The sequence below is a fragment of the Pristiophorus japonicus genome, chromosome 11 (assembly GCF_044704955.1).
Source record: "Pristiophorus japonicus isolate sPriJap1 chromosome 11, sPriJap1.hap1, whole genome shotgun sequence".
Classification (NCBI taxonomy): domain Eukaryota; kingdom Metazoa; phylum Chordata; class Chondrichthyes; family Pristiophoridae; genus Pristiophorus; species Pristiophorus japonicus.
Genome location: NC_091987.1, coordinates 90,100,645 through 90,115,119, shown reverse-complemented (window position 1 = coordinate 90,115,119; position 14,475 = coordinate 90,100,645). Strand labels below are relative to the sequence as shown.

Below are 14,475 nucleotides of genomic sequence, written 5' to 3'. Positions count from 1 at the left end.
AGCAAAAGACAGAAAGGAGATGAGGAAAAGTGGAGGGCAGAGAAACCCAAGGCAAAAAACAAAAAGGGCCACTGTACAGCAAAATTCTAAAAGGACAAAGGGTGTTAATAAAACAAGCCTGAAGGCTTTGTGTCTTAATGCAAGGAGTATCCGCAATAAGGTGGATGAATTAATTGTGCAAATAGATGTTAACAAATATGATGTGATTGGGATTACGGAGACGTGGCTCCAGGATGATCAGGGCTGGGAACTCAACATTCAGGGGTATTCAACATTCAGGAAGGATAGAATAAAAGGAAAAGGAGGTGGGGTAGCATTGCTGGTTAAAGAGGAGATTAATGCAATAGTTAGGAAAGACATTAGCTTGGATGATGTGGAATCTATATGGGTAGAGCTGCAGAACACCAAAGGGCAAAAAACGTTAGTAGGAGTTGTGTACAGACCTCCAAACAGTAATAGGGATGTTGGGGAGGGCATTAAACAGGAAATTAGGGGTGCATGCAATAAAGGTGTAGCAGTTATAATGGGTGACTTTAATATGCACATAGATTGGGCTAGCCAAACTGGAAGCAATACGGTGGAGGAGGATTTCCTGGAGTGCATAAGGGATGGTTTTCTAGACCAATATGTTGAGGAACCAACTAGGGGGGAGGCCATCTTAGACTGGGTGTTGTGTAATGAGAGAGGATTAATTAGCAATCTCATTGTGCGAGGCCCCTTGGGGAAGAGTGACCATAATATGGTGGAATTCTGCATTAGGATGGAGAATGAAACAGTAATTTCAGAGACCATGGTCCAGAACTTAAAGAAGGGTAACTTTGAAGGTATGAGGCGTGAATTGGCTAGGATAGATTGGCGAATGATACTTAGGGGGTTGACTGTGGATGGGCAATGGCAGACATTTAGAGACCGCATGGATGAAGTACAACAATTGTACATTCCTGTCTGGCGTAAAAATAAAAAGGGAAAGGTGGCTCAACCGTGGCTATCTAGGGAAATCAGGGATAGTATTAAAGCCAAGGAAGTGGCATACAAATTGGCCAGAAATAGCAGCGAACCTGGGGACTGGGAGAAATTTAGAACTCAGCAGAGGAGGACAAAGGGTTTGATTAGGACAGGGAAAATGGAGTACGAGAAGAAGCTTGCAGGGAACATTAAGGCGGATTGCAAAAGTTTCTATAGGTATGTAAAGAGAAAAAGGTTGGTGAAGACAAACGTAGGTCCACTGCAGTCAGAATCAGGGGAAGTCATAACGGGGAACAAAGAAATGGCGGACCAATTGAACAAGTACTTTGGTTCGGTATTCACTAAGGAGGATACAAACAACCTTCCGGATACAAAAGGGGTCAGAGGGTCTAGTAAGGAGGGGGAACTGAGGGAAATCTTTATTAGTCGGGAAATTGTGTTGGGGAAATTGATGGGATTGAAGGCCGATAAATCCCCAGGGCCTGATGGATTGCATCCTAGAGTACTTAAGGAGGTGGCCTTGGAAATAGCGGATGCATTGACAGTCATTTTCCAACATTCCATTGACTCTGGATCAGTTCCTATGGAGTGGAGGGTAGCCAATGTAACCCCACTTTTTAAAAAAGGAGGGAGAGAGAAAACAGGGAATTATAGACCGGTCAGCCTGACCTCAGTAGTGGGTAAAATGATGGAATCAATTATTAAGGATGTCATAGCAGTGCATCTGGAAAATGGTGACATGATAGGTCCAAGTCAGCATGGATTTGTGAAAGGGAAATCATGCTTGACAAATCTTCTGGAATTTTTTGAGGATGTTTCCAGTAAAGTGGACAAAGGAGAACCAGTTGATGTGGTATATTTGGACTTTCAGAAGGCTTTCGACAAGGTCCCACACAAGAGATTAATGTGCAAAGTTAAAGCACATGGGATTGGGGGTAGTGTGCTGATGTGGATTGAGAACTGGTTGTCAGACAGGAAGCAAAGAGTAGGAGTAAACGGGTACTTTTCAGAATGGCAGGCAGTGACTAGTGGAGTGCCGCAAGGTTCTGTGCTGGGGCCCCAGCTGTTTACATTGTACATTAATGATTTAGACGAGGGGATTAAATGCAGTATCTCCAAATTTGCAGATGATACTAAGTTGGGTGGCAGTGTGAGCTGCGAGGAGGATGCTATTAGGCTGCAGAGTGACCTGGATAGGTTAGGTGAGTGGGCAAATGCATGGCAGATGAAGTATAATGTGGATAAATGTGAGGTTATCCACTTTGGTGGTAAAAACAGAGAGACAGACTATTATCTGAATGGTGACAGATTAGGAAAAGGGAAGGTGCAACGAGACCTGGGTGTCATGGTACATCAGTCATTGAAGGTTGGCATGCAGGTACAGCAGGCGGTTAAGAAAGCAAATGGCATGTTGGCCTTCATAGCGAGGGGATTTGAATACAGGGGCAGGGAGGTGTTGCTACAATTGTACAGGGCCTTGGTGAGGCCACACCTGGAGTATTGTGTACAGTTTTGGTCTCCTAACTTGAGGAAGGACATTCTTGCTATTGAGGGAGTGCAGCGAAGGTTCACCAGACTGATTCCCGGGATGGCGGGACTGACCTATCAAGAAAGATTGGATCAACTGGGCTTGTATTCACTGGAGTTCAGAAGAATGAGAGGGGATCTCATAGAAACGTTTAAAATTCTGACGGGTTTAGACAGGTTAGATGCAGAAAGAATGTTCCCAATGTTGGGGAAGTCCAGAACCAGGGGTCACAGTCTGAGGATAAGGGGTAAGCCATTTAGGACCGAGATGAGGAGAAACTTCTTCACCCAGAGAGTGGTGAACCTGTGGAATTCTCTACCACAGAAAGTAGTTGAGGCCAATTCACTAAATATATTCAAAAGGGAGTTAGATGAAGTCCTTACTACTCGGGGGATCAAGGGGTATGGCGAGAAAGCAGGAAGGGGGTACTGAAGTTTCATGTTCAGCCATGAACTCATTGAATGGCGGTGCAGGCTAGAAGGGCCGAATGGCCTACTCCTGCACCTATTTTCTATGTTTCTATGTTTCTATGTATGGGCCTCGTGTGCATTTATACCGAATAGTAAGGACATATCAGGCGGCGTGCTTCGGGCCCCTCCCACACATCCTCAGGGGCCTGGAGCTACTGCACATGCGCGCACACGTGCAGAGGTCCCGGCACTGTTCTCAACGCCGGGACCTGACTCCGCCCCCCACGCGTTCTGCTGCGCTGCGCCAAGGGCCTGGATTGACTAGATGGAGGGGAGAATACCAAGGTAAATAATAGGCATCGTTTCTGTTCTAAAAAGTCGGCGCACCACATGGAGATGCGCCGTTCTAACCCTGGGGGCAAACTTGGGCCCCATAAACTATAATGAATTGTTTAGAGGGAATATAAAGTTGTAGTCTAACCAAGGTATGGAGATGCCATCATTACCAGGGACAGAAATATGCTCTTGTGGGTTATGAATGTCATGTGAATCACATGATTAAAATAAGAATTATGAGTAAGAAAGAACATAGAGACAAGCCACAATTTCAGTTAATGGTCAGAGATGGAGAGAGGGAATATACAAGAGCATGAAAATTAGCCTATTCTTCCATTTTCTGCTCTGATAGTGTTTGTTACTTGCAGTAATCTGGTTTGCAGTAATCTGGTGTGCAGATGTCCAAAAGCAACCCTGTTGTATAAAGGTGGCATATGGAGCAGGACTGAAATTAAAGCACAAGGCCAGCGTTAACAGTGAGTTTAACAACTTTAGATCTCAACCAGCGCTCCCATTTTATTTTGAATGGTAGCTGCTGGTAATGGCTTCCTCAATTCCGAGGGACTGCCTATGATGATGATGATTCTGGCTGCACCAAAGCCATGGAGTTAAGGAGATCTGGGTCGGTGCTTGGGGTGGGGATCCACTATCAGTACACGGCCAGCAGGGTGGTTCACACCCCTGGTGTACCTGCCTTTCCTATGGCACATTCCTGGGCCTTGGCAACCCTCTCCACTTTGCCAGATTTCCCATGCTTTCCTCCCCCTCTTCTATTCTACAGTAACCATTTATAGATGTAGAAAAGTCAGTGGAGGTTATTATTTGAACAGAAATTATACTAATACAGTTAGTCAAACTTAAGGTAGACAAATTACCAGCGCGTGATGGTTTATGTCCAAGGATCCCGGGGGAAACTAGGTAAGATGTAGCAGAGGCCCTGGCTACAGTTTTACAAAATTCTTTGGAAAGAAAAATTTTGCCAGATTAGACAATGGAAAATTCAGTATCCCTCTTCAAACAAGGAGACCAGGATAAGCCAGAACATTAACCGCCAGTTAGTCTTATTTCAGTTATTGTTAAGCTGCTGGAGTCTACAATACAAGATGAAATTACATGACACTTGGAGAAACATGAGTTCATCAGAGACAGGTAGCACAGGTTTCAAAATTTTGCTTAATCAACCTAAGAGAATTCTTTGAAAACATAACAGAGAGGATAGTTGAAGGAAATGCAATGGATGTGGTTTATGTAGATTTTCAAAAAATGTTTTATTGTACTAATGGCAAATGTAACGTGGAATTAAGGGGATGTAGCTGCATGGTTGGAGATGGCTGGAGAGCAGAAAGCAGATGTTGGAGTAAAAGGAAGTTTCTCCGACTGGCAAGGTGCATCGAGTGGTGTACCACAGGGTTGAAGCTTCTCTTATTTACTATATAAATAAATGATCTGAGGCTCAGGATTGAGGGAACAATATTGAAATTTGCTGATGACAGCAAATTGTGGGGTATGCCAAATTGTGACAATGTTAAAGACTGCAGGAGAGCATTTTTAGGCTATCAAAATGTTGAATAGAAGGTAAATGCAAAATGTGAAGTAATACTTGTTTGAAGTAAGTTGGTGTAAGGCACAAGTCATTAAAAGTGGCAGCATAAGTCGGCATGGCCATTCAAAAGGCAAAGTGAAGCCTTGCTTTTTTTAAACTCTGGGCATAAATACAAAAACCAAGGAGGTAATGCTGAACTTGTATCAGACAGTGATTAAGCAACAATTAGAGTATTGTGTAAAAGTTTTGCGCATCCCTTCAGAGGAAAAACCTAAAAGCAATATAAAATGTGAAGTGAAGATTCATTAGTTCATTATCAGGGATGAAGGACTATAGTTATGAATAGAGACTCGAGAAGTTAGGGCTTTTTCCAGTATAACCGAGATGGTTAAGGACCTCATGGAGCTCTTCAAGATTATGATGGGTTATGATAAGCTAAAAGATGATAGATTGTTTCTACTGGTCAGTGAGACAGTAATGAGAGGCATAAATTGAAAATATTCAAAAAACAAATTGAGAGGTTACAACAAGTTTCTTCTCAGAGTGGTTAGAATATAAAATTCTGTTCCAAAAACAGTTGTCGAAGCAGTGTCCATAAATTCTTCGAAAATGGAATTAGATATTTGCGAGAAAGAGGAATATTAAAGGAGAGTAAGCAGGAGAGTGGATTAAACTAGGTGGCTTAAGTGGAGAAAAATAATACCACAGACTTGATAAATCAAATGACCTGTTTCTGTGTAATAGCATTCAATGAAAATAAATTTATATGAAGAGTACAAGTTCTCTACTGTCAGGAAGAGTAAAAATAATTTTTCTTCATACTTCCACATCTGAGGTGTCCTTTAGTTTATTAGGTCAGACTTTACAGTTTCCTCAAATTGTACCGTGTTTAAGCATATATTCTTGACAATGCACTTATTGGGCCCAAATTTGCCCAGGAGTTGCTCCGTATTTTTTGGAGCAACTTGATTTTTCTGGAGTATCTTAAAAATCCCCATTCTGCATATTCAATTTGCGCCAGTGTAAGTGAGTTAGTTAGGATTTTTTAGTTTAGTTTTTTTTTTCAAAAGTGGGCGTTACCAGTCACATATGCCTGTTTTGGCCATTTAAGTCAGTTTGGACAGCTAATAGTTGCTCCAAACTAACTTAGGCCAGCGTATGTGGCCACTTGTGGCTGCACAGAAAACCCTTAAGGCGAATTAAGAAATCAGCACAGGTAGATACTTAATGACTTGACTAAAGAATGTGAATAGAATCAAACAGCTTTTCCGAACTGACAAACTTCGCAAAGTTAATTACTATACAACAGAAGCATTCAGGGAGGCTTAAACTACAAAAATAAAAGAAGTAAAGAGACAAAACATATTTGCATCATTTTTTCAAAATATCCAAATTAAAAAGTAGCAGTACCTCCTGCTCGTAGGAAAGTATTTTCATCAACAGGGTTAAGGAAAGTCTTGAGTAAGCTCATTAAAATTACTGGCTACACAGTTATCACACCTTCCCCCCATCAAAACTCTCCTTTCTTCTCCCCCTGCCCCCATCAAAACTCTCCTCACTCCGCTCCCACCCCGGATCAAAACTCTCCTCCTTCCCCCAACACCCCCCGCCGCCCCCGCCTCATCAAAACTCTCCTCTCACCTCCCCCCCAGATCAAAACTCTCCTCTCTCCCCCATCCCCCCATCAAAACTCTCCTCTCTCCTCCCCCCCAGATCACAACTCTCCTCCTTCCCCCAACTCCCCCCCCTCCGCCGCCCCATCAAAACTCTCCTCTCACCTCCCCCCCAGATCAAAACTCTCCTCTCTCCCCCCGCCCCCATCAAAACTCTCCTGTGCGGCAGGCCACTCGGCCCTGGATAGGGGCGGGAAGCGTTGGGTCCCACGCTGCAGGCATGCATCATCAGAGACATGGGAGGAGCTACTGCGCATGCGCGGACGCTCTACTACGCATGTGGACAGCTGCCAGCACTCTTTTAGGTGCAGGGCCCTAACTCCGCCCCCCCCATGGACATACCACGCTGCGCCAAGCCCCGGGAGAGTCGGCAGAGGGGCCGGAATCCGGAGTCATCTTTTTGGCGTCGTTTGGATTGTAGGAAGTCAGCGCATCTCATGTGAGTGCACCGAAAAAATGGGTGGGCCAAATTTGGGCCCATTACTACTATGAGTTTATGAGATTCAACATGATAGTCAGTTATTCTTCAATTATGGGCCTGTACAATATATAGGGTTGTGCAAAGACGTAGAATATATAAATTATCAAAATAATCCAGAATAAGCAATCTATTCATACATACCAAGTCTTGTCCTGTATTTCTTGACTCCTTGTCATCAATGGGAAATAAAAGAACACTACCCAGAGAAAGGTCTGGAATGACAAAATAATTGTGACACAAATAGTGCAATATTATAGTCCTTTTGCTTATTAATTTGTTTATTGCAGCAACTGAGGCTGGGATCTGCTCAACTATAGGAACTAGACTGATAAGATCGCAAAGCAGACAGATAGGGAAGAGGCCTACGTGCAGGACTATAATTCTTGAAAATAGTTTAAGTACTGTGGGAAAATTACAGAAGGGAAAGAACTGTGTACGGTCAGGTGGTCCAGGAGGGTCTGTGGGTGGGGTGGGGGTGGGGGGGGCGGGGGGGAGGATGGTTGCGTGTAAACCAGCGATAGGTCCAGTAGAGATCCCATAGGTTTGAATTGAAAATAATGGTATAAGACAGGGACTCCAGCAGGGGTTAAGCGTAGAAGGCTTGAAAAGGATCTGGGAATTCTAGGGGGCATTCAGAGGACGGGGCCAGGGGAATGGGCCAGTGGGTGCAAACATCTACCCAAGGCATAACGGGGTAATATAACTATTCATTATACCTTGTAAACTGCTGCTTAAGATACAGTAATTGTATTTATCCTTGCTTTTGCTGAATAAAGTTTAATCACAGCTACCAATACGAGTCAACGTCAAATCATTTGGAATCAAGGCCCCAAAAAGGGGGTTTTAACAATACTAATGATAAATTACACAAATGAGGATTGTATCACTATCTTTAATAATGAAAGTGTGTTTGATTTAATTGTTTAGTTATTTTATTAATTGATGGCTAGTTTTATTTTTAGCATTGCGCTTTGCATTGTCATTTTGACTTAATATATGAATCTCACTTTTCTCATCACTGTTTTTCATAGCACTATCTGATCATATTTAAGCTTCCCTTGCTACATGCAACATATTTCTTGTGCTTAATGAGGCTTCCAGCTTAAATAATAGTTTCACATATCACCACAATTGCTCCACTGAAGTCCTCCAATATGTATTTTTAAACACATTTAAAATTTCAAGCAGCTGCTTCAGATCTGTTATGTTAGAGGCTTGTGCTTAAAAGCATCATACTGAAGATATGACTTGTTGATGTCTTGTTAAATGCACTAAATGCTGGTCTACTGTTTAATACCGTGATGGATTGTAAAAGAAAAAAAAGAACAGAAGAAAGCACTGGAACAAGAAAACGTGATTAGATCCATCAAATCTGTTTACCCACCGAGCGTCAACAATCTACCCCAGCATTAACTCTATCCCACTTGTTTCATTTTCTGAAGGGCAGTTTTCCCAAGTTTCTCCCTGATCTCCAAAAAGTGATCAATTGAAATGCTAAAATAGCCAATTAAAATTGCAATCTCCCTTATTCAACACAGAAATTGTAATTATACTAAATATGTTGTTTTCCTTGGCCCACTCCTCTTCCGCATCTACATTTGCCCCGTGGTGACATCATCCATCGACATAGAGTCAGGTTCCACATGTTCGCTGACGATACTCAGCTCTGCCACTCCACCACCTCTCTTTACCCGCCCACTGCCTCTGTTATTCCATTGGAACATAGGAACAATTATAGAACAGAATCATAGAATGGTTACAGCATAGAAGGCAGCCGTTCAGCCCATCAAGCCCGTGCCAGCTCTCTGCAAGAGCACCTCAGCTATTCCCACTCACCCCACCTTTCCCCATAGGCCTACGAATTTTTTTCTTTCAGGTACTCCTCCAACTCCCTTTTGAAAGCCGTGATTGAATCCACCTCCACCAATGAGCTCCTCGAGCCTATTCTGCCATTCAATGAGATCATGGCTGATCTGCGACCTAACTCCCTTTATCTGCCATTGCCCCATATCCCTTAAAAGCTTTAGTTAACAAAAATCTATCAATCTCAGATTTAAAATTAACAATTGATCGAGCATCACTTATCATTTGCGGAAGAGAGTTCCAAACTTCTACCACCCTTTGTGTGTGGAAGTGTTTCCTAATTTCACTCCTGAAAAGGTCTAATTCTAATTTTTAGACTATGACTCCTACTCCTCGACTCCCCAACCAGCGGAAATAGTTTCTATGGACCCATGTTTCCGCCCTCTGTAAAAACGGCGCAGCTCCATAAGGTGCGTGACTTTCTAGAATAAAAAGGGCACCGAAAACTTACCTTGTGATTCTGCGAGCTCCTCAGGATGTCTTTGGCCTCGGCGTGGTGCAGCACCAGGGGTCGGGGGCGGAGCCAGGTCCCGCCGCTGAAAACAGTGCCGGGACCTCTACACATGCGCGCTAGAGTGTACGCGCATGTGCAGTAGTTCCTTGCAGCCCGAAGCTGTGCAGGCTGCGTGGGAGGGGCCCGAAGAACGCCGTCTCTAGCCCTCGTCAAATGGGCTCACTGGGCATTGAAGATCGGGACTCAGGCTTACCTCCCGTTCAGCTCCCCCACCCCCCCCCCCCACTCCACTCCCATTCATCCTCCGCCCCCCCCTCCCTCCCTCCCATTTAGCCTTCCCCCATTCCGGTTCAGTTCCCCCCACTCCCGTTCATCCTCCACCCCCCCCTGCACCCCCGTTCAGCTCCCCCCCTCCCTCCCTCCCGTTCAGCCTGCCTCCATATCTCCCAATCAGCTCCCCCTCCCCCACCCGTTCAGCCTCCCTCCCTCCCTCCCTCCCGTTCAGCCCTTCCCCCTCCTCTCACCCCCCCCCCTCCCACCTCCTCCCCCCCCCCCTCTCCCCCCACTCCTCGTTGTCGGAAACAGAGAGAGAGGCACTGACAGAGACAGAGAGAGACACTGGGGAGGCCCCGTCCCAGCAAGCTGTTGGAGGGCTCCCAGTGCTGCAGTTGGTGAGCAGAAACTTAATTTTTTATTTAGTGATTGATTTTTTTTATTATTTAATTGTTTTTGATTGATTTATTGGTTGATTTATTGATTTATTTATCGATGATGGCTCTTTATTTGTAAAATTGAAGTGTTTAATGTTTGTAAACTTCCCTCCCCCACCCCCCCAATCTCTCTTCCCTACGCCTAATTTATAAGTGTAGGAAAGGTTTTTCTGAGCATACAAATATCTACACTTACTCCATTCTAAGTTATTTTGGAGTAAGTTTTCGCTGCCTAAACTTGCAAAACAGGCGTAAGTGGACACACCCCCTTTTGAAAAAAAAATTTGTTCTAAAATGAAACTATTCGAACTCACTAGAACTAGAGCAAACTAAATGCCGAGAATTGCAATTTCTAAGATGCTCCATTCCAAACTAGTTGCTCCAAAAAAATAGGAGTAACTCAGGCCGAAACTTGAGCCCTACCTATCTACCATACCTGCTTCCCTTCATATTTTGAAAATTTCGATCAGATTACCTCTTAAACTTCTAAATTCTAGGGAATACAACCCTAATTTGTGTAACCTCTCCTCGTAACTTAACTCTTGGAGTACGGGTATCATTCTGGTAAACCTACGCTGCACTCCTTCTAAGGCCAATCTATCCTTCCTAAGCTGTGGTGCCCAGAACTGCTCACAGTACTTCAAGTGTGGCCTAACCAGGGCTTTGTATAGCTGCAGCATAACTTCTACCACCTTGTATTCTAGTCCTCTAGATATAAAGGCCAGCATTCCATTAGCCTTTTTGATTATTTCTTCATGTATTTCATGACATTTTAGTGATCTATGTACCTGGAACTCCAAGTCTCTTTGAACCTCCACTGTTTTTAGCTTTTCACCATATAGAAAGTACCGTGTTCTTTCCTTTTTAGGTCCAAAGTGGATGACCTCACATTTGCCTACATTGAAATTCATTTGCCACAGTTTTGCCCATTCTCTTACTCTATTAATATCCCTATGTAATTTTATGCTTTCATTTTATGCTTTCATCTACACCGCCTAAAATGCCACCAGGATCATTCTGGAATGCAAAGACAATCCCCGGCTTCTTTTCTCTGCTGCAAACTGGCTTCTTAAACCCCGCTCCTCTACCCTCACCTCCAACAACAAGTGTGAGGAACTCACGAACTTCTTTGTCTCTAAGATTGAGACCACCCGATCAGCTGCCTCTGCCACTACCGTTCCTTCCCCTAGCTCACTGGCCAAACTTCCTTCAAGGTTCCCCCTGCCCGAGCCCTGAACCTGCACCTTTCTACAGTTTCTCTCCGATCTCCCCTCATGGCCTCTCCGCACTCATCTTGTCCATGAGACCTACTTCCTGCTCCCTCGATCTTATTTCCACTAAACTGCTGGCCACCCAACTTCCTTTTCTGGTTCCCATGACAGCTGATATTGTTAACTGTTCGCTCTCCTCGGGTACTGTCCACCTCCCGGTCCCATAACAGCTAAAAAAAATAAAATTCTCATCCTTGTGTTTAAAAGCTTTGTTGCCTTGCCTCCCCCTATCTCTGTAAATTCCTCCATTCCTACAACCCATCCCCACTTCCACCTCAAAACTTCATTCCTTTGACTGGCCTCATCTGCATCCCCCCCTCACTTCGCTCCACCATTGGCAGCCATGCTTTTTGCCATCTAGTCCCCATGCTCTAGAATTCTCCCCCTAAACCATGTGTCTCTTTATCACCCTTTACTGCTTTAAGGCCCTCCTTAAAACCCAGCTCTTACCCCTCCTAATATCTCCTTCTTTGTCCATCCATTCCTCTCCAAAGTCCTTGAATGTGCTGTCATCTCCCAAATCTGTGCCCATCTTTCCCCAAACTAGCCAAACGTTAGTAACAGCTTTGCCTAATGCTTTCTTATCAAATAAGCCCAATATTTGTAGCTAGCTATATGGACAACTAAAATTATTCAAAATGCGACAAATTAATCCATTACCTCTCCATTCCCCTCACCCCTGCACCATTCCCCGAATATAAATATGCAGTGCTGGGTACTATGATCTTGAAATCAGTAAGGCGAAACAACATTGCAAATCTGAATATAAATCTATGCCAAACTCAAGATATTTTATTCAATAAACTTGTACATTTATATTGTAAAATAATTCAATGAGGTTTATGAAGCAGGCAATTTAAAAATAAAGAAAGGGAATAAAAGAGAAAAGTACAAATTGTTAAAATTCTGGTCTCCCTTACCTTTCATTTTTCCAGCTCGCCCATACTGTTTTCTTGGTTCATCAGATCTAGCTTCCAATGCTGAAAACAAACCTCCTTTTCCCCATCTTCCAGAGTCGTCTGAAAATAGTAAAAAATTAAAATAAATTAATGTTCAGTGCAAGACAAACAAAACATAAAATTCAAACTTTAACGTAGTAAACCATCCCAAGGTGCTTCACAGGAATGCTATTAAACAAAATTTGACACTGAGCCACTTCAGGAGATATTAGGACAGGTAATCAAAACCGTGGTCATAGAGATAGGTTTTAAGGAGGAGGAGAGGTCAAGAGGCAGAGAGGTTTAGGGAGGGAATTCCAGAGCTTAGGTCCTAGGCCGCTGAAGACATGGCCACCAATGGTGAAGTGAAAATTGAGGCCTTGCCAGACCGGAAGCCAATGTAGGTCGGCGAGCATAAGGGTGATGGGTGAACGGGACTAGGTTCTATCATTCTAGACACAAGGCTTCTTTAATAGGTATTTTTCTACTTGCCAACACAGTGCACTATTAATGCATCCTCTTTGTCAGCAGCAGTTGGGTGAGTGACATCCCCAAGAACATAGTGAATGGACGTCTGCTCTGTATCTGTAGAATCCAGATCACCGAGAAGGTCGTTTTCATCTTCTTCTGATTCATCCTCGCTCTCACGATCCAATGCTGGAAGGCAGGGAGATCTGTAGCCACAAGATTGCCACCAAGCCAGCCTAAGGAGAATTTTTATTTAAAATTGCATTATAGTTATTTAAAATGGATATACTGATTGGTTAAGAAGTGCACACCATAAGTCCTTAAAAACATCACATTGCCACATTTTAAAAGTAATTAATTGGCTCTGAATCAATTGAAACATCCCAAGTGTTATATGGATCTATGTTCTTTACTTTTAACACTGTACAGTGTTTTAAAGAGAGTGTAAAGTGCTTCTGAAGAGGAAGCACTTCCAGCCTTGGTTCAGTGGCAGAACTCTTGTCCGAGTCAGAGATTGTGAGTTCAAACCGAACACGAGGACCTCAGTACATAGGAGTACTTCATTGTCAATGGTACCATCTTTAGGATGAGACATTAAACTAAAGTCCCATCTGCTCTCTCAAAGAAGAACAGGGTAGTTCTCCCAATGGCCAACATTTATCCTCAACCAACAACATCAAACACAAATTAAATGGTCATTCATCTCATGCTGCTTGTGGGAGCTTGCTGTGCGCAAATTGGCTGTCAGGTTTGCTTATAAAAAAGGGCAGGATTTTTGAGAAATATGCGTCCGGGTTTTCGCCGCGATTTGACCCTCTGCGGCGAAAACCCAGTCGCAAAGCCCGGTCGGGATCCTCGGGTACCTGTTTGCGGCGGCGCTTCCAAGCACCGCCAGGGAGAGGTGCGCTGACGTGCAACGACGCGGATTGCGTTTGCGTCGGACTATCGGTACTCTCCCAACCCGTACCCCACGACCAGAATAGCAACAGGCCAAACCTGTCGGTGCAGCCCTGCCAGCAGCAGTATGAAAACCTGCAAAAAAGGTAAGCTAAAGTTTTTATTTTTTACTTTTCTCAGCGATTCAATAAATAAGGATCTTGTAAATGTTTTGGGGAATTTTTTTTTTCTTTCCCCCCACCCCCTCCCAAAGCCTCTCTCGCAGTGCTCCCGGCCCTGGACTAAATTTAGCAAAACTCGCGTTTTTGCGCCGCGAACGCTTGTGCAACAGCCCCCTTACCGATGGCGCAAGTTCGGCTAAAATCGGTAGCGCAGTGCAAACGGTAAGTTTCACGTATCGCTATCATTTTCGCTGAAAATCCGGCCATAGTGTCTATACTTCAAAAGTAATTTGTTTATGCAAAGAGCATTGGGACATCCTGAAGACAGGAATAGCACTATATAAATGCATCTTTCCTCTTTTGTGTTCAATGTTTTGAACTTATTAGTTTTACACAATTTCCATCCTAGGATGTGAGATATACAATGACTCAGCTGTTTAAAGCAGCAGTCACTGAGTCATATTGACTGTGAATACCCCAGGCTTGATTCTCCGTGCTAATTAGCTTTCTGTCAAAATGTTGGTAAAAGCATCTCAATTGGCCACAGCACTCCAGGGATAGGAAGGTGAAATTCAGCAAAAGATTTTGCTTCTGATCACTATTTGCTGATCTCTGTTGCCAGTCCTTGTAGATCAATATCTAGTGAGGACAGAATTCAACTTGGCTGTAATGTGCACCACACTCAAACAGCCTGTCAACACTCACATCGAGGTAATTGCCAATGAGGTACTGGAGTGTGATCAAAGGCAATGGACCTGTAATTCAAGAATTCAATA

At 43.7% G+C, this 14,475-nt stretch overlaps 1 protein-coding gene across 2 annotated transcripts in view; it reads right to left on the bottom strand.

The window, feature by feature from the left end:
• The window catches only part of chd1l (chromodomain helicase DNA binding protein 1-like), a 142,044-nt gene that overhangs the window by 29,485 nt on the left and 98,084 nt on the right, over window positions 1-14,475 (bottom strand). For both annotated transcript variants that reach the window (XM_070893717.1, XM_070893718.1), the window contains 3 exons: window positions 12,666-12,877; window positions 12,156-12,254; window positions 7,079-7,149 (listed from right to left, as the gene is read on the bottom strand). In XM_070893717.1, the coding sequence (XP_070749818.1) occupies window positions 7,079-7,149; window positions 12,156-12,254; window positions 12,666-12,877 (382 nt within the window). The remainder of the gene's footprint in view (window positions 1-7,078; window positions 7,150-12,155; window positions 12,255-12,665; window positions 12,878-14,475) is intronic.